We start from the raw sequence: 18,293 nt of genomic DNA on the forward strand, positions 1-18,293 counted from the left end.
CTTTGCAAAGTTCTCCTGGATTTTGATATGAAATCGACCACGGGCATATTCTTCTCCCAGGCCATTTGAAAAATAGCTAGCTTCTCAGTGATGTTTGCTAAAATAGCCCCACCATTGAAGAGCATCAGACTCCTCCGAGGCCCTAAGTACCTATGGGTTTTTGTCATATTCTGAATGGTGGGAGATAATCAGCGAGGGTGACACAGAAATGTTCCCTCATAGAGTAGAAATTTCTTTCTTTCTTTATTTGGTCTTCCAGGTAATGAGAATTTTAATTCAGGGAATAAGAGGATTCTAGAATTGTTGGAAGGGCTGGAAGAGCCACCCTGATCACCTCAGCCTGCATCTTGGAAGCAGGTGTTTCCCAGGAGCTCACCTGGAAGCCTCTGCAAATCCCAAGAACCCCCAGGAAGCTTTGGCCCCTGCCTTAGTCTGTAGCAGAGAAGTGGGTGGTTTTCAAAGACTAATTGAGTGGAAACTTGTTTTTAAGAATGTGCTTAGAATGAAATTTCAGGGAGAGTCCCACACATACAGAAACAAATTGTATTACTACTTGTTGGTGGGAAATGGCCTCTCAAAAACATTTTGTGACCTCACCCAGGGGGTCTGGGGCACAAAACGATTGGATTGCCAATGTAAGTGCTTGAGTTGAGGACAGCGTTGCTGTTCGGAAGCCAGAGTCAAGCAGACTCCTGCAAATGGTAAAATACTAAGGAAAGAAAGCAAGAGTCAATCTCTTCATCGAGTAGACTTGAAAGTTCCTTATATACCAGTGGACAAAGATTTAGGATTCTGCCTCCTGGGAGGCATTTCAACATGACAGATGGTTGGCTTGCAGCCAAGAGTTGCCTGTATTGTCAGGCAAATGGGCTCTAGGTAACTAGGCAAAAAATATTACTTATATTCAGCTAAGAAAATCTTTGGGATTTAGGAGTAGAGTTAATATTCTTAAAATATGAATAAAAAAATGCTAGCTATGAAAGGGATTGGAATGCTGACACAGCTTCCTAGACACACCTGGATTCATGAAAAGAGCATGCATGGGGAAGTCCAGGTCAGGCCCTATTAATGGACACACTGTCCCTGAAGACAACAAAAAGAAAGGACATAATGGAGAAAATGCATCCATATTAAGAGGAAAGGATTGGCCTAATAATGACTGTGGGTGAAATGACCTGGCACTGGAAAAGGGATCATATTGGACATCTCTTGGTAGCCCCAGTATTCTGCAAATGTGTGTAAGTCCTGGGTGTTAACTGGGCATTCATGCTACCCTAGCCTTTGCGTATCCTGTTATAGAGGCAAGCTTAGAGATACAATTAGAGTGTGGAACAATCAACTCATTATGATATTGGTCAACTTGATTATTTTTCTCCCCACATTATGGACTATATTGTTGCTATGAACTATTATTCAATGTACTGAGTGATTAAGGAAACATGATTTTGCGGATAAAATTCAGTTTTTAAATTTTCCTTTTCCTCTGATTTATTTATTTATTTTTCTGTCAAGGAAATGTTATCATTCCCTATATTTAGATAGATGCTCTTTTTGGTTTTCTTGTAGATGTTTTATAATTTTAGTTTTTATGGTCAAGCCTTTGAATTTTGTGTATGGTATGAAAAATGTGTCAGGTTTTTGTTATCATATAGTTATTTCTGTTTTATTATTTTTTTCAGTATATTTTCTTTGAATATCCTTAGCATTTTTTTTTTCTTTTTGCCTTTTCTAGGGCCGCTCCCTTGGCATATGGAGGTTCCCAGGCTAGGGGTCCAATGGAGGCTATAGCTGCCGGCCTATGCCAGAGCCACAGCAACGCGGGATCCAAGTGGTGTCTGAGACCTACACCACAGCTCATGGCAATGCTGGATCCTTAACCCACCAAGCAAGGCCAGGGATTGAACCCGCAACCTCATGGTTCCTAGTTGGATTTGTCAACCACTGAGCCATGATGGGAACTCCATCCTTAGCATTTTTGTCAAAACCAATTAACGGTATAGGTGTGGGGTTAGTTTTAGATTCTCCTTCTGCTCCATTGGTCTATTTTTCTATCTTTATGTCAGAAATCTCAAGATTTAGTAATGAAGCTGTATAAGTTTGGAAATTAGTTGTGTAAGTCTTATAATGTTATTCTTTTTAAAGGTTTTTGGTCTCCATGACACTTTTAATTTTTTCATATCCATTTTGGAATCTATTTGTCAATTTTAACAACAACAAAAAAACCTCAAAAGATTGACTGGGATTGAATTAAAGATATAGATAAATGGATATTTAACATAGCTTTTTCCTAAAAAAATGAACATAATTTATCAATATTTGTTAGGTGTTATTTGCCATAATTAAAAGAATTTTCATATTCCCTGAGAGAGTCTTAATTACAATAAATGCATCCATCAATAATTTTATATTAATGATGTTGTTGCCAATAATGTTTTAAAAATTTTCAATATCCATATGATCCTTTGATCACAAGTGGAAATACAGTTGAATCTTATATGATGACTTTCTTATGACCTTAATTTACTTATTGTTTCTGGCATATATTTGTGCATATGTGTGGTTCTATATGTACAGAACTATATACCAGCATGTAAAGTCAGTTTACTTCATTATTTCTGAACGTTTTACATTTCTTTACTTCCTACCTACTACACTGGATAGAAACACCAGAAAGGTAGAAAATGCCAGTGATAAGAAGGAAAAGACTTGTAATTTCTGATTTTAGGGGAAGGATTTCACCTATTGTCCATTATATATATGATTCAATGCAGTATTTTTTAAGATACCTTTTGTCAGATTAAAGAAACTTTCTTTTATTCCTAGCTTAAAGTGATGCAAGGGAAAAACCTGTAACCAGGAATTCTCTACCTGGCAAGGCTCTCATGCAGATTTGATGGAGGGCTCAAAAGTTTTACAGAGAAGCAAAAGCTAAAAGAGCTCATGACCCCCAAACCAGCTGTACAACAAGTGATAAAGGAGCTTCTGTATGTGAAAAAGAAAAAAGTCATAACTAGAAACATGAAAATTCTGAGAGGTAAAGCTTGTTGATAATGGTAAATACATAATACAGGCAGTAAATCAATCACATAGAAAGCCAGTAGGAAGTTTACAAGACAGAAGTAGTAAAATCACCTCTATACACACCAAGCATCTAAGGCATTCACAAAGCACCCAGATGTCAAGTGTTAAAGGAAGGGACTTTAACACTTCACTCATATGACCGGAGATTGTCCAGAGAGAAAAACCAACAAAGAGACATTAAATGACACATTAAATGAGATGGACATCATAGGTAAATGTAGAGACTTTCCACCCAAGAGCAGCAGCATACTCACTTTTCTTCAAGTGCACATGGACATTCTTCAGAATAGATCATGTACTAAGTCAGAAAACAAGCTTTAGTTAATTTTAAAAAATGGAAATGATACTGGGCTTCTTTTCCTCTCCCATGCGATGAGACTAGAAATAAAGTATAAAAATACAAAAAACTGCAAACAACAAAACTGTGTGGAGTTCGAATGAAATGGTACTAACATCAGTGGACCCTTGAAGAAATCGTAAGAAGAAATCTGAAAAACACCTGGAGACAAAGAAAAGGAAACCACAATAATCCAAAATCTATGGGATGCAGCAAAAGCAGTCTGAAGAGGGGTGTTTATAGGCCAATATCCCTGATAAGCATAGATGCAACCCCTCCAAATAAAATTGGAGCAAACCTAATCCAAAATGACATTAAAAGGGTCCTACACCATGATCAAGTGGGATTTATTCCAGGGATGCAAGGATAGTAGAATAGCCGTAAGTCATCAGTGTGACACAGCACATTGGTCAGCCAGTTGGTCAGCCAACTGAAGAATAAAAACCATCAGATGAACAGATGCAGAAAAATCTTTGGACAATATTCAACATACAATTAGGATAAAAGTTGTTTGGGAAATGTTTATAGAGGGAACATATCCCAACATACTGAAGGCCACATGTGTTAAGCCTTCAGCCAATAGCATACTCAATGGTGAAAAGCTGAAAACATTCCTCTAAGATAAGGAACAAGACAAGGTGGCCGACACATAACACTGTTATCAACATAGGGTTGAATGTCCTCACCACATCAATCAGTCAAAGAAAAAGAATAAAAGGAATCCAAACTGGAAAAGAAGAGCTAAAAATATCATGGTTTGCAAATGGCATGACATTACCCAGAGAAAATCCTGAAGACACCACCAGAAAACTACTAGAGCCCTTCAGTAACTTCAGAAGAGTTGCGCAATAGAACATTGACATGCAGAAATCTGTTGTGTTTCCATACACCAATAAGGAACTGTCAGACAGGGAAACTGAGGAAATAATTCCATTTAAAATGGCATCAAAAAGAATAAGATTCCTAGGAATAAACCTCCCTAAGAGGCGAAGTGACCTGTACTTGGAAATCTATGATACTGAGTAACTAATTGAAGAAGACAGAAAGGGGTGGAAAGAAATGTAGCATAATCATGGATTGGAGGAATTCATACTGTTAAAATGACTATACAATTTAAGGCAATTGACTGATTCAGGGCAATCCCTCTCAGAATATAAATGGCATTTCCTGCAGAATGAGAAGAAGTGATTTAAAAATGTACGTAGAAAGCCAAAAGAGCCTAAATAGGCAAATAATCTTGGAGAGCAAGAATAGAGCCAGTAAGATCATCCTTGCCTAATTGAAACTATACTACACAGCTACAGTTATCAAAAGAGTATGGTACTGACACAAAAACAGACATAAAGTTCAGTGGGATAGAGCATATTGTCCAGAAATCAACTCAGAGACTTATGATCAATCAATATTTGACAAAAGATGCAAGAATATACAATGAGAAAAGATAGTCTCTTTGATAAGTGGTGTTGGGATATCTGGACAGCTACAGGTAAAAGAATGAAATTAGAACACTTTCTCATACCCCATACAAAAATAAACTCAAAATGGATGAAAGACCTAAACATAAGAGCAGAAACCATCAAAATCCTAGAAGAAAACATAGGCAGAAATCTCTTTCACATAAATTGTAGGAACACTTTATTGGATCCGCCTCCTAAGGCAAAGGAAACACAAACAAAATCAACAAATTGGACTTACATAAACTTTAAAGCTTTTGCACAGTAAATTAAGCCATGGAAAGAATGCAAAGACAAAGTAATGAATGAGAGAAAATATTTGCAAATCAAACGTCCAATAAGGGGTAAATATCCCAAATATATGAAATGCTTATACAACTCCACATCAAATACCTAATTAAAAAATTGGCAGAAGATCCAAATAGACATTTTTCCAAAGAAGAAATACATATAGCCAATAGATACATGAAAAGACACATGCTTAAATCTGTAACCATCAGAGAAATGCAAATGCAAATGACAAGACATCACCCCATTTCTGCCAGAATGGCTATTACCAAAACGACAAGCGTTGGAGAAGAAGTATGAAAGAGAACCCTAGGGCACTCTTGGCAGGAATGCAAATTGGTGGTAGAGCCACATGGAAAGTGGTTTGAAGATTCCTCAAAAAAATAAAAGTACAACATCCATTTCCGCCACTCTACTCGAGGATATTTAAGTGAAGAGAAAGAAAACCTGAATTCCAAAAAATCTAAGCACCCCGATCTTTATAGCAGCATTATTTACAACTGCCAAGATACACGAGTCTAAGTGCTCATCAACAGACGATGGGTTAAGAACAGGTATCACACACTTCTGGCCAATTAGTATTTGGCAAAAGATTGAAGAAAATACCAAGGAGAAAAAACAGTCTCATATCACATCTTCTTTACCCATTCCTCTGTTGATGAGCACTTGGTGGTGTAATAGAATACCACTCAGCCATAGGAGGAGAATGAATTTTGCCATTTGCAACAACGCTGATGGTCCTGGAGGTTTTTATACTTAGTGAAATGAGTCAGACAGAGGGAGACAAATACAGTATGCCATTACTTACATGTGGAATCTAAAAAATAAACTAGTGATTATACAAAAATAAACTGGCTTCTAGATATAAAGGAAAAACTATTGGTTACCCTTGGGCGATGGAAGTGAGGAGGGCAACACGGAAGTAGGGGATTAAGAGGTAAGAAGAACTAAGTATAAAATAAATAAGCTACAAGGATATATTTAGAGCACATGGAATATAGACAATATTTTATAACTGTAAGTGGAGCATAATTATTAAAAAATTTGAATCACTACGCTGCCTGCCTGAAAGTAAAATAATCTTGTAAAACCAATACGCCTCAGTAAAAAAATTAAAAAAAGAACATAAAGAAGGGTCCTTGAAGTTTCACTGTGAATTACCCTCCACCCAGAATCCCTTCTATTCCTCTTATCAAAATCTGTAACCCTCTTTCTTGGGAATCTTGCTGACTAATTCAAAGTAATTCCAGATAAAAACCACCAGCATGTCCAAGTGTCTTGATCATGTTTTTCAACAAACACCTGACCGTGTGCAAAGTAAATATTCAGAAAGTGTGATGATGGAAGACTAAGGTAAGCGGTAGGATCAAGGGAGGGGAGCAGGAAGGACTGAAAGGATCTCAGGGTCAACTTGGCACCATGTTCAGAGTGACACTGCCCTCAGGGGTCAGGAAGGACACTGTAGTAGACGTGGTGTCAAAGGATCAGGAGGGCAAAGGGACAATCCAAGACTGAGAAAGAAAGTGTGCAGGTTGAGGGGGCTGAGGACAAGAAAAGTCATCTAAGTATTCCAGGGTAAAACTGACACAGTATTTAGAGGTATGATTTCTTAGGTTGTCAAGGGGAGAATCTTGGTATGTATTTGTTTTCAGATTTTTAGGAAAAGACTTTTCTTTTCTTTCTTTCTTTTCTTCCTTCCTTTTCTTCTTCCTCCCTCTCTCCCTCCTCCCTCCTTCCTTCCTTCCTTCCTCCCTCCTCTCTCTCTGTTTCTTTCTCTTTCTCTCTCTTTCTTTCTTTTTTTGGGCTGCACCTGCATCCTGTGGCAGTTCCTGGGCTAGGGATGGACACTTGCCACAGCAATGACCCTAGAAAAACCAGTGGCAACACTGGATCCTTAACATACTGGGCCACCTGGGAACTTGTGGAAGGACATTATGGAAGCCTGAGAATGTGGCACAGCCTGTAAAATCTATCTAAGCAAAGTCCATTTGTTAGCACAGTTTGGATGGGGGCAAAGGATGATGGGACCTAAAGGCAAACCGAGTATGCAATATATCCAGAGAGGTAGAGTAACTTGAGGAAAGAAATAGCAGAAGACTCAGAAAATCATACTCAGTAAAGAATACAAAAAAAAAAAAACATAAAGGAAAAACAGTAAAGTATTCCCAGAGAGACAGACAAAAAAATGTAAAGTGATAAAATACTGGGAATATCACTCTTTTGATTGCTTAGCTTCACGGAAGGGTATTTTGTAGTTTGTTGTAGGTTTTTAGTTTGGAGAAGCCTTTCAAAATTGGTGGCAACAAGCGTGGCAGGTATAGGGAATGATATAAAGCAGTGAGTGGGATGAGCCTGGATCGGGAAAAGAAGGAGAATTAGGGAAAGGATTTGCAGCTTAACTAGGAAAAGCCAGTGGTGGAGGGAATGTGTGCTTAGGCGAGATCTTTCCTGACGGTAAAATAATGAACCAGGGCACAAGGAAGGTTTGGAAAGAATTTCCTTGTATTTTCAGTACAGGAAGTATTGTGAGGTTTATTACGTCCAGTTGTGTGATGGCTATAGTTCACTCATGTGGGGAACATCAATCTTCACCTGTAAGTGCATGCTGGGGTTTTGTGTTTGCTTATTTTCTTTCTTTCTTTCTTTTTTTTTTTTTGCAATTCCATATATCTAGATTACTGTGACCAAAGAAATAAGAGATGAAAAGGAAACTTTGTACCTAAACACCCTTGGAATTATTCCATAGTTAATTCTGTGAATAGGATTCCTGCCTTCCGAACTCTTCTGTGTCTAGTCTATTTTACATCACGCCTCACAATCCTATCCTGAGGATTTACCTTCCAGCATCTCATCTATATCTTGCTTACTTTCCCCAGCATCCTCCCTCCCTAATACTCAAAGTCCTTCTCTTTTGTCTTGAATTTGTTTTATTGGATTTATATTCATTCACACATTCATTCGAACTTGTAGTTAACTCTTTTTTTTTTTTTTTTTGTCTTTTCGCCTTTTCTAGGGCTGCATCTGTGGCATATGGAAGTTCCCAGGCTAGGGGTGTAATTGGAGCTGCAGCTGCCTGCCTACGCCAGAGCCACAGCAACGTGGGATCTGTGTCTGTGACCTATACCACAGCTCAGGGCAACGCCGGATCCTTAACCCACTGAGCGAGGCCAGGGATTGAACTGACAACCTCATGGTTCCTAGTCGGATTCGTTAACTACTGAGCCATGACAGGAACTCCATCTCATACTTTTCAAAAGCCTACCTAATGCTTGGCACTCATCTAGGTCTTGTGAAACAGTGTTGGAAAAAAAGTAGATGTTTTTTTCTCTTGAGCGAATTTATTGAGAAGGGAGGCAGAAAATCAGAGAAGCAAAGAGACAATGAGACCATAACATATCAGGCAGATGAAAATAGAATCCAGTCACGTGTTCATGAGTTGAGGGTTATTCTAGTTTGGAAGCCATCGAAGTCGTCCATGAAGAGGTGGTATTTAATTTGAGCCTGAACAGCAATCACGGATGAGAGAATCACAGGTCCTGATGACTAGTAGAAGCATGCTGTGTCTCTACATGGTACATGGCTCACACATTCAGGTTTCTAATGCTGAGCAGTCACTGTGCTGCCCTGTGTGCTTCTCAGCTCCTCTTTCTGATGGAAGAACAGGATGAGATCTGAACTTTGATCCTAACAAGATCAAAATCCTGCTCCACAATTTTCAGAAATAAGCAGTGGCAGTTTCCCCAGAAGCCTTTCTTCAGTCTTCATTCCCATCATCGGGTATAAATCATGCACACGCCTAATGACTGAATCCACAGCATAAAAGCAAATAATTTTGCAACAAAAATAAATCCTACTTGTCCTCGCATAACCCTAGGACCCTCTTCACATCTATTCTCTGTTAAAAACTCTGTATCTGATCTCCTGTTCGTTGGTGTGTAGTTAATTCTCGTTTTTATGAAACTCAGCCATGTGCCCTCACTGTCCCAGTCTAGGACTGTTGCTGAATCTTGCAAGCTTGGTGTGGTGTATGACAAGCTGCAAGGGGACTGATTTTGAACCAAGTCCTCAGTACTCTTTTCTGAGACCTTTCTTCAGGCTGAGGCTTCTTTTTTGGCTTCCTCTCAGGACCTGGCCCCCTTACTTAAAGTTCCAAATTAGAGTGTCCTGGTACCTGGGGCCGGGTTTGTGATCACTGGGAAAGTTAGAGATTAGGAAGAGATGTGATCTTTGCATGGAAAAATATCAAAATGGTACAAATTTAAGATGTCCTTGTTACATGTTTTTTTAATTGTTTCACATAGAAAGTACAACAAAGTAGTAGTTTACTTAAGTTTAAAAATACGTTGTGAATAAAATGAAAACAAATGTATTTGATTGGAAAATTCTGTGACTTATGAAAGGCTAAAATATTAAAACTTTACATGTAGGACAAGTCTTCTAATGATAAGATCAGAAAAAATAGATTAAAATTTTTGAATATCAAATCATGAAAGAGGAAATTCATGTCTGCAATAAATATATGCAACATGCTCATATTTACTGTAATCTGGGAAATGCAAATAAGCATGAGAAGTATTGCTTCTGACTTATCAGGTTGGCAAATTAAACTGAGGTACATTTACTGATGGCAAGATGGTTGGAAAGAAGTGTTCCTTTACTTTCCTTGTTTTAATATTAATTTTTTGAGCTCTTTGGGAAAGCAATTTGGTATTGATAAAACTACACAGGAAGTTCCCTGGTGGCCTGTCAAGCTAGGGATTCTTCACTGTCACTTCTGTGGCCGAAGTCACGGCTGTGGTTGAAGTCACTGCTGTGGCATGAATTTGATCCCTGGCCTGAGAATGAGAACTTTCACATGCTGTGGGTGCAGCCATAAAGAAAAAAAAAAAAGATATACAGATATGATTTACTCGAAACCTCTGGCAACCTACTGCATTGTTATAACAAAATTTTGTACATAAGGGTACATTTGAAAATCATATAAATGGCTTCAGGATTGGTGTCAGCTACAAATCAGAAGTGATCTCACTTTCCATCAACAGAGAATGCTAGAGTCAATTACAATATAAAGAAGCCACTTCCGTGTGTGCACTGAGGTATATGGAAGGATTGGCCAACAGGGACCTGCACAGAGAACTCGACCCAATATTCTGTGATAATCCATGTGGGAAAAGAAATGGATATGTGTGTACATATATAAATGAATCACTTTGTTGTACAGCAGAAGAAACCACAACACTGTAAATCAGCCTTACGTCAATACAAATTTTAAAAATGAAAAATAAGAAGCCACTTATAGGAATGATATCTCCAGTGGCTGACTTCGATTTCTAAGACATAATGTCAAGTGCCCAAGGTAAAAAGAAAGGTCCAGAGTATAATGCTGATTATACACCATATTGTAAGAAACATACATACATACATTTGTGTATATATATATATATTTGCGTATGATATTGGGAAAACTGAGAAATTCTTTTAAATTTGTTTTAAGGTAGTGGTAATAGTGATAGTGTGGAATGCCAGGCAAGGAGGAGCATGAGTTCATATGTGCATAGAAGTGTTCAGGAAATACACAGTGACCCAAGTAGTAATTTCATTTATCTCATTGTGTTAGATGATGTGGGGAATTGTACTTTCTTACATGTACCTCTAATTTCTATTTCAGAGTGAAAATTATAAAAATAATTAAGTGATGGGAGAGTGCAGTGGTAAAACTATTTGGTGGAGTTCCCATTGTGGTGCAGTGGTTAACGAATCTGACTAGGAACCATGAGGTTGTGGGTTTGATCCCTGCCCTTGCTCAGTGGGTTAAGGATCCGCGTTGCTGTGAGCTGTGGGGTAGGTCGCAGACGTGGCTCAGATCTGGCGTTGCTGTGGCTCTGGTGTAGGCCGGTGGCTACAGCTCCTATTCGACCCCTAGCCTGGGAACCTCCATATGCCAAGGAGCGCCCTAGAAAAGACAAAAAAAAAAAAAAAAAAAAAAAAAAGTAAAACTATTTGGAGATATATTATGACTTTAATTGGAATTGGTGATTGGATTTAATTTTAGTTTGACATTATGGATTATTTAGCCTTTTGTGGCTACTTATCTAAACTATAGCCTCACTCTCCATCTCCACCAATTCTTTCTTCCTTATTTCCCGTGTTATTATATTAGCACTAATCACCTTACACACAACATACTCTTTTTTCCTTGTCACAAGTGTTTACTTTGTTTACTTATTTATTTTATATAAATTTCACTGGAGTATGTTTGACTTGCTAAGTTGTGTTTCAGGTATAAAGCAAAATAAATCAGTCATATACACCTACCATTTCCTTTTTATTTTATTTTTTTAAATTAAAAAAAATTTTTTTTGTCGTTTGTCTTTTTAGGGCCACACCCATGGCATACGGAGGTTCCCAGGCTAGGGGTCTAATCGATGCAGTAGCTGCTGGACTACACCACAGCCACAGCCATGCTAGATCTGAGCCGCATCTGCGACCTACACCACAGCTCACGCCAATGTCAGATCCTTAACCCACTGAGCAAGGCCAGGCTAGGGATTGAACCTGCAACCTCATGGTTCCTAGTCGGATTCGTTTCCACCGTGCCACGACAGGAACTCCCTCATTCCCTTTTCAGATTCTTTTCCCATACAGTTTATTACAGGGTTGCGTAGGATACAAAGGATTCTTTTCCATTCTTCTTTCTTTCCTTCCTTCTTCCCTCTCCCTTCTTTCCTTCCTTTCTTCCTATTTAGGTTTCAGTGAATGAACTCCCACGACAGGACGCACGACATGGAATTTTTGTATACTTTGTTCTTTGCTGTTTCGCTGATATCTAGCACTCAATGGATATTTGTAGAATGAATATGTTGAGTCAAAGGATGCATTAATGAACAAACATTAGTTTAGTTGCTACTGTCTTTCTCTTTGATTTTGAAAAATTTCACAAGACACACTTAAATGCAGAGAGATCACATCAGTGTTGGGCTCTCTTTCTCTCTACGTGTTTCCTGACTGATGTACACGTGCAGGAGGGAGGCCCCAGCTTGAAGAATGCACAGCCTGACTCACAGAGGATGGCTCTTTGGCCAGGTCGCTCAACCTGATTATTCCCCACTGAGGAGACACAGGGCTGAGCAAGCTTCCCAGTCTCTGAAAGGAGCCCTGCAGACTAGAGGAAATCAGGAAGGCTTGGTGGGGGCTTCTGCAGCGTGTCAGAAGGGCTGCTAATCATGGTGCCACTCTCTGTACGAGGTCAGGGGAAGCCTGGAGGAGAAGTTGATGCCCGGAAACTATTTAATATGTAAAACTGTTGAATGAAAGCTTACATCAGTATCAAGAGATTGACGTTATAATCTTTCCAAGAGCCTCTGGCTGTGCTGTTGTTTCTCTAGTGGTTTCTCTGAGTATCCTGACATTAACTAACATTCCTGACATTAACTAACCTGGATTCTGATCTGGCAGCTTCTGATTGGTGCCCTCTGCCTATATAATGTCAGGGTGTGGAATTCTGGACTCAGAGTCTGACCCTCCTCTGGGCTCTGAGGCTTTCCCATCTGTGCTGCCTGCTCTTCAATTTAGCATCATGAAGCTCGTGGTGGTCCTGGCACTGGTGGCAGCTTCCAGCTTCCTGGTCTCTGGCCGTAAGTAAAGACTCACACCTGAAAATGAGGTTTGAAGGAACGTCACATCAGGTTCTGAACCTTATGTGGAGGAGGGTTTGGGGGAGCCTAGAATGCTGGCACCTTCTGTCCTCTCCTCTGCTCCCCTGTGCCATCACCATTCTCACTGACCATTCGCCACAGATGGGGCTCTACCCTTAGGCTCTTCCTAATTCAGTCAGATCTTTGTTCAGTTGAACTTGGGAATCCAACTTCATGAGTAGAGTCAGCATATTCTGTTTAAGAATGCAAATCAGAACTTTATTTCAGGAAAGCAAAAGTGACCACCTACTGTGTTTCTGTGGGATTTGTATTATCTGTGTGTATCTCCGCTCCCCCCGAAGCCAATACAGCGAAGGCTAAAATCATTCAACTGTGGCAGCCTGCATTGTTGTCCACACTCTTCCTCCCTCCACACCCAAACTGGTGCTCACTCACATCTTACTTGCCCCTTTTCTCTTTCAGAGCGTACACCAGCTGCTCCACTGGGCCCCTCCACTGGTGAGTCCGCACTTGCACCTAATCTCCTTCCTGCAAGGATTGTTTTCCATCCCAGCCTGATCTCCAAGTTTCCATGGGGGTTAGGTTATGAGGAATCTTGAGCACAAGTCTGGGAAAGTCAGAATCCAGATTCAAACATTCACGGTGGACACGGCCTATCTGCTTATGTCTTACACTTTATGAGAGAACGTGAATCTCTGGCATGGATTTATTTAAGTTTGGGGTCCTTTATTTTTCTCTAGCAGAAGGAATGGGAAGACGCGGCCTGATGCTGTGGCCTGAGAATTTCCGGGTGGTGCATGTAAAGCTTTTCTGGTTACCCTCAATCAAAGGGCTGAGGATAAGACCATTGTGTAGGAGTTCTCATTGTGGCTCAGAGGAAATGAATCTGACTAGCATCCCCTGAGGAGGCAGGTTCGATCCCTGGCCTCGCTCAGTGGGTTAATGATCTGGCAGTGCCGTGAGCTTTGGTGTAGGTCGCAGATTTGGTTCGGATCTGGCGTAGCTGTGGCTGTGGTGTAGGCCAGCGCCTACAGCTACGATTTGACACCTAGCCCAGTAACCTCCATACGTCGTGGGTGCAGCCCTACAAAGACCAACCAACCAACCAACCAAACAAGAAAACCAGTGTCTAAATGAGGGTCTGGTTAGTTCCAGTGATAGGGATGGAATAAGAGAGTTATTTACACAGGCAGCAATCCCGTTAGGGGAAGACAGATAGAGAGGGACTTCAGGGGATCATCATAAGCTAGCCGCCAACCAAGAAATGCCCAGAACACCTGGCAGCTCAGCAATAATGAGAACACTGAGAAACCAAACAGACTTAGGTCAGCATCTTTTACCACAGGAAAATGGATACAAGACCTGCATTTGGCCTTGGGAGGTCTATAAAATGCCAGATCCTGAAAAGCTGCATTCCTGCATGTAGTTAAGAGAGGAACATCAGTGAAAGTGGAAAGGAATTAGGTGAAGGGGGACAGTCCACTGAAACCTGAGAGGGGATACTATAGTTTGGCATATGTCACCACCCTTTAGCTCATACCCACATGATTTAAGTGGGGTCCTGGGACTGTCCCAGCTAGACCACGTAGGACGAAAGCAGCAAATAATAATGCAAGCCTTAATGTCTACCCCCAAGTGAGGAAGAAGCTGATCTGCTCCCCTGCCCACTCTTCTTTGATTATCAAAGCGTAGCCCTCTTTGTCTGGGGCTGCACTCCCGCTCCTGCCTGCTTGCATTTCCCACAAGCATCCTAGGCTAATAAGCTCCCGCTTTGCCTGCCACTTTGCCTCTCCCTGAATTCTTTCTGCGCTGAGACCCAAAGAACCCGAGCTTCAGGAAGTCCTGAGAACAGGAGTGTGGTTTCAACGAAAAGACCGGGGGTTTGAATCCCCTCCTAAATCAGGGATTGTGGGTTCAAGTCTCACTGTGAAGTATGGCTGGGTTCTGGTGCCATCCAAGGAGTGCAGTTTCACCAAAGTGAAGGAAGAGAATGTCATTCCTGAAAGTGATGAAAAGTGAGGGCATGAGAACCACGTGAGGGGGTGGGGTCAGTATGTGGAATGTAGGGGTCAAGTAGAAGAAGGGCTCTAAGCCTTGCTCTTTGTAATGGCACCCACGCCTTACTGCCAGGATGAGGTCTGTTTCCTCCTTTAACCTCAAAGCCAAGGTTGTGGACCAGAGCTCCTAGTCATTTTTAGGCTCCTCCTCTGGCGTCCTGTGCATTCTATGCTCTGTGTGTCGTGCTCATGCAGTCATTCTCAAGGTCTCTCTTTTCAGCCTCCCAGCCTGGGGACTTGTGTCCTCTGATCATAATGGCATTAATTCTGGTCAGGCCTCATGCACTGTGTCATATGTGCCCTTGGGGCTTCATTTATTTTTTTTTATTTTTATTTTTTTTTGTCTTTGTCGTTTGTTGTTGTTGTTGTTGTTGCTATTTCTTGGGCCGCTCCCGCGGCATATGGAGGTTCCCAGGCTGGGGTTGAATCGGAGCTGTAGCCACCGGCCTACACCAGAGCCACAGCAACGCGGGATCCGAGCCTCGTCTGCAACCTACACCACAGCTCACGGCAACGCCGGATCGTTAACCCACTGAGCAAGGGCAGGGACCGAACCCGAAACCTCATGGTTCCTAGTCGGATTCGTTACCACTGCGCCACGACGGGAACTCCGGGGCTCCATTTAAAAAGAGATTCTCTCCCTTGAATGAGGCCCGAGACAGACAGCTAGAGGGTGGACACGGACATGGAGCGGCCCAGGTGTTGAGGTGGTTTTCGCTCACAGTTGGGGGTCTGACTCCTGCTGTTTGTTAGCAGCTCTGTAAGACTCATAATGTTCATAAAGCTTTCCATAGTCCCTTTGAACATCGTGTGATGGAGCATTTGCTCATTTTTATCAATTCCTCCCGCTGTGTCTAAAGTGGCTCTCACAATTACTGCTGCAATAGGTGGGGGTACAAGGCCACACAAAAGATGAGACAAGTTCAGCAGGCTTCCCGGCCAGAACCTGGGGAAGGAGCTTTCACTGCATTCAAGGAACGGAGATACTAGTACTCTCATCTGCGATGCATTGCCTTATCCTTTCTTCTCCTCATGCTGCAACGGAAACTGTGCAGTTCTGTGTTACTCTGTGGGAAGTCACCAGAATGTCAGTCCACAAGGGATCTTTCTGCTTCTGAGCAGAGGTCCCTGTGCATAGAGACACATGTGGGATTAGGTCTTTTGTGCTCATGCCCTGGAGAAGGGATTGGCCTGTCTCTTCTATCATCCTCATGCCCTTTGCAGGGAAAGCCTAAATGCTCTGTTCCTCACCAAGGACGGGGCTACCAAGAATGAGACAAGAGGACTGGGTAGTCAGAGTAGAGGTGTGAAGGACTGATGACATTTGCAGAGGTGAATTCAGAATGAGAAATGCACGTCCATGCTTGGGGGGCAATCTTTTTTTTTTTTTTTTCCCCTGAGGAAGAGTCAAATGTCTTGACTGGAATGTTTCCTTCCAATTGCATTTCCTGATGATGCCACCATGACCAATGATGCTGCCACTACAGCTGCTCCCACCAGGACTGCTGCCACCACATCTAGAGCTGCTGCCACTTCAACTGCTTCCACCACATCTAGAGCTGTTGCCGCTACAACTGCTCCCACCACCACTGCAGCTCATCCCACCACGACCACTGCCCACAAGACCACAGCTGCCCATACCATTGCTCCATTGTGTAAGTCCACCCAATAAGTACTTCCTCTTTTTTTTCATTATTCTCTTTTTCCTTGTGGATTTACAAATCCAGTCAACAGACAGACGTCAGAGAGGCCACGAGTTTGTAGTCACTTGCTTACCAAGTTTACCTGTGTGGCTCTTGAAATATTGACACATAATAGGCAAAATTCATCTTTCATAGAAATCTCACTGGAGAGACATAAATACGTTGCTTCCATATGGTCAGGTACTTCTTTATGATTTTTTTTTTTAAATCAGAAAGTTCTTTGTTTCCTGTAAAGGATTTTCCAGAAGTAGAAAAGAGCTTTACATTGAGGCTTCCTTGAGGCAGAAAGCTTTGAGTGTTACTCAGAATACCTCTTGGACTTTGGAAATCCATTGAGCATCACAGTACAGTCTTCTTATTTCTGGTGCACTATCCTCTTTCCTTCAACAACCAGGTGAAACCTATGTCAATTGTGGTTGATTCTGAATATACAACAGGAAGTGTGGTCTAAAATTTACATATACAGTTCAATTTAAATCTCACAGTATCTCTATGGAGGAAAGATTTGACAGGCGATGAAATGAAAAATTGCCGTAGAAACTTTCCCTTGAACCTTGTGTAGTAAGAAAGGGGATGAATTTGTACAGAAACAATGAAAGTTCTGAGGAATCTTTAACAATCTGTTTTAGACTCTTTTAGTGTTTGAGCCAATGCTTGGCACTGCCTCAAAGAGCTGCATGGGGTGGCCTCTGGGTGAGCACAGGAATGTTTATCTCTTATCAGAAGAAAGCTGGATTCCATTGTGCCATAATATATGGGAAAACTAATCCATGCTAACTATTTTTTTTCTTTCTTTTTTCCCCTTATTTTCTCTGCCTACCAAGGCTTTTCATCCCAGGCTACAGCATGTTCAGTTCTTAGTGACAGGAATTCAGTGTCTATCTTCCAGAAATGCAAATCTCATGGTATTTTTAACTCTACGAGTTCAGAAACATTTGATATTTGTTAGTCTGCTTGCATATTCCAAGGAATGAAGTCACACCCTTCATAATTTTTGAATACTCCCGATAATGCCTTTTTTTCTGTTTTAGGTTCATACCCAATTCTTCACTTACTATTTTGCTGAGAGCTGTCACTGCGATGGAATCAGCCAAGGCCTTCTGCAATTAACCCTGTTGGAATGGGCCAGAATGTCCCTTAATCTGCTGATCTGCAATTACTTTCTGGCCTTACCATCTAAATCTTAATTCTGATCACTTCATTGGCTTTCAAATAAAAAGTAATTAATGAGCAATATCCAAAGAGTATTTGTCTAAGTGATGAGGTGATGGTTGTCCAAGAGTTTAGTCAATTCAAGTGACAGATAGGTTGCCTTTTACCTAGTTCTTTCTTGTGTTATTCTGAATCAATGGACTTGCTACAAATTCATCCAAGTTTTAAAAACAAGACACAATTCTTAGGTATATCATCCGTGACTAGAGTTTTCTCTTACGTGAATGCACTAGTCAACATTTCCTCGGCACAAATGTTTGCTTTGATTCCATTAAACTCTATTATTAACTGACACATAATTCTTTACTTACCTATAGTGACATAGCAGGTGAGAAAAGAGGGAGGGAGATCCTGAGGTCTGGGAATGTGGGTTTCAGGATTGTTGGGGTTTGACCTGGCTCTCAGTTTGGAAATGGGGCTCTCTTGTTGGACACAATTTTACAAACACCAACATCACTCAAGGGCTCTCGGCGACTTTCAACTTCTGACCAGTTCATAATTTTGTA

The 18,293-nt window shown here is 41.0% G+C and overlaps 1 protein-coding gene across 1 annotated transcript; it reads left to right on the plus strand.

Moving 5' to 3' along the window:
- Positions 11,474-17,811, plus strand: LOC110260671 (temperature shock-inducible protein 1-like). The gene is made up of 4 exons (XM_021091753.1): positions 11,474-12,794; positions 13,278-13,313; positions 16,360-16,527; positions 17,607-17,811. Exons 1-4 carry the CDS (start codon positions 12,644-12,646, stop codon positions 17,639-17,641), a joined length of 390 nt encoding a protein of 129 aa, XP_020947412.1. The 5' UTR covers positions 11,474-12,643; the 3' UTR covers positions 17,642-17,811.

Source organism: Sus scrofa, chromosome 5 (assembly GCF_000003025.6).
Source record: "Sus scrofa isolate TJ Tabasco breed Duroc chromosome 5, Sscrofa11.1, whole genome shotgun sequence".
Lineage (NCBI taxonomy): Eukaryota > Metazoa > Chordata > Mammalia > Artiodactyla > Suidae > Sus > Sus scrofa.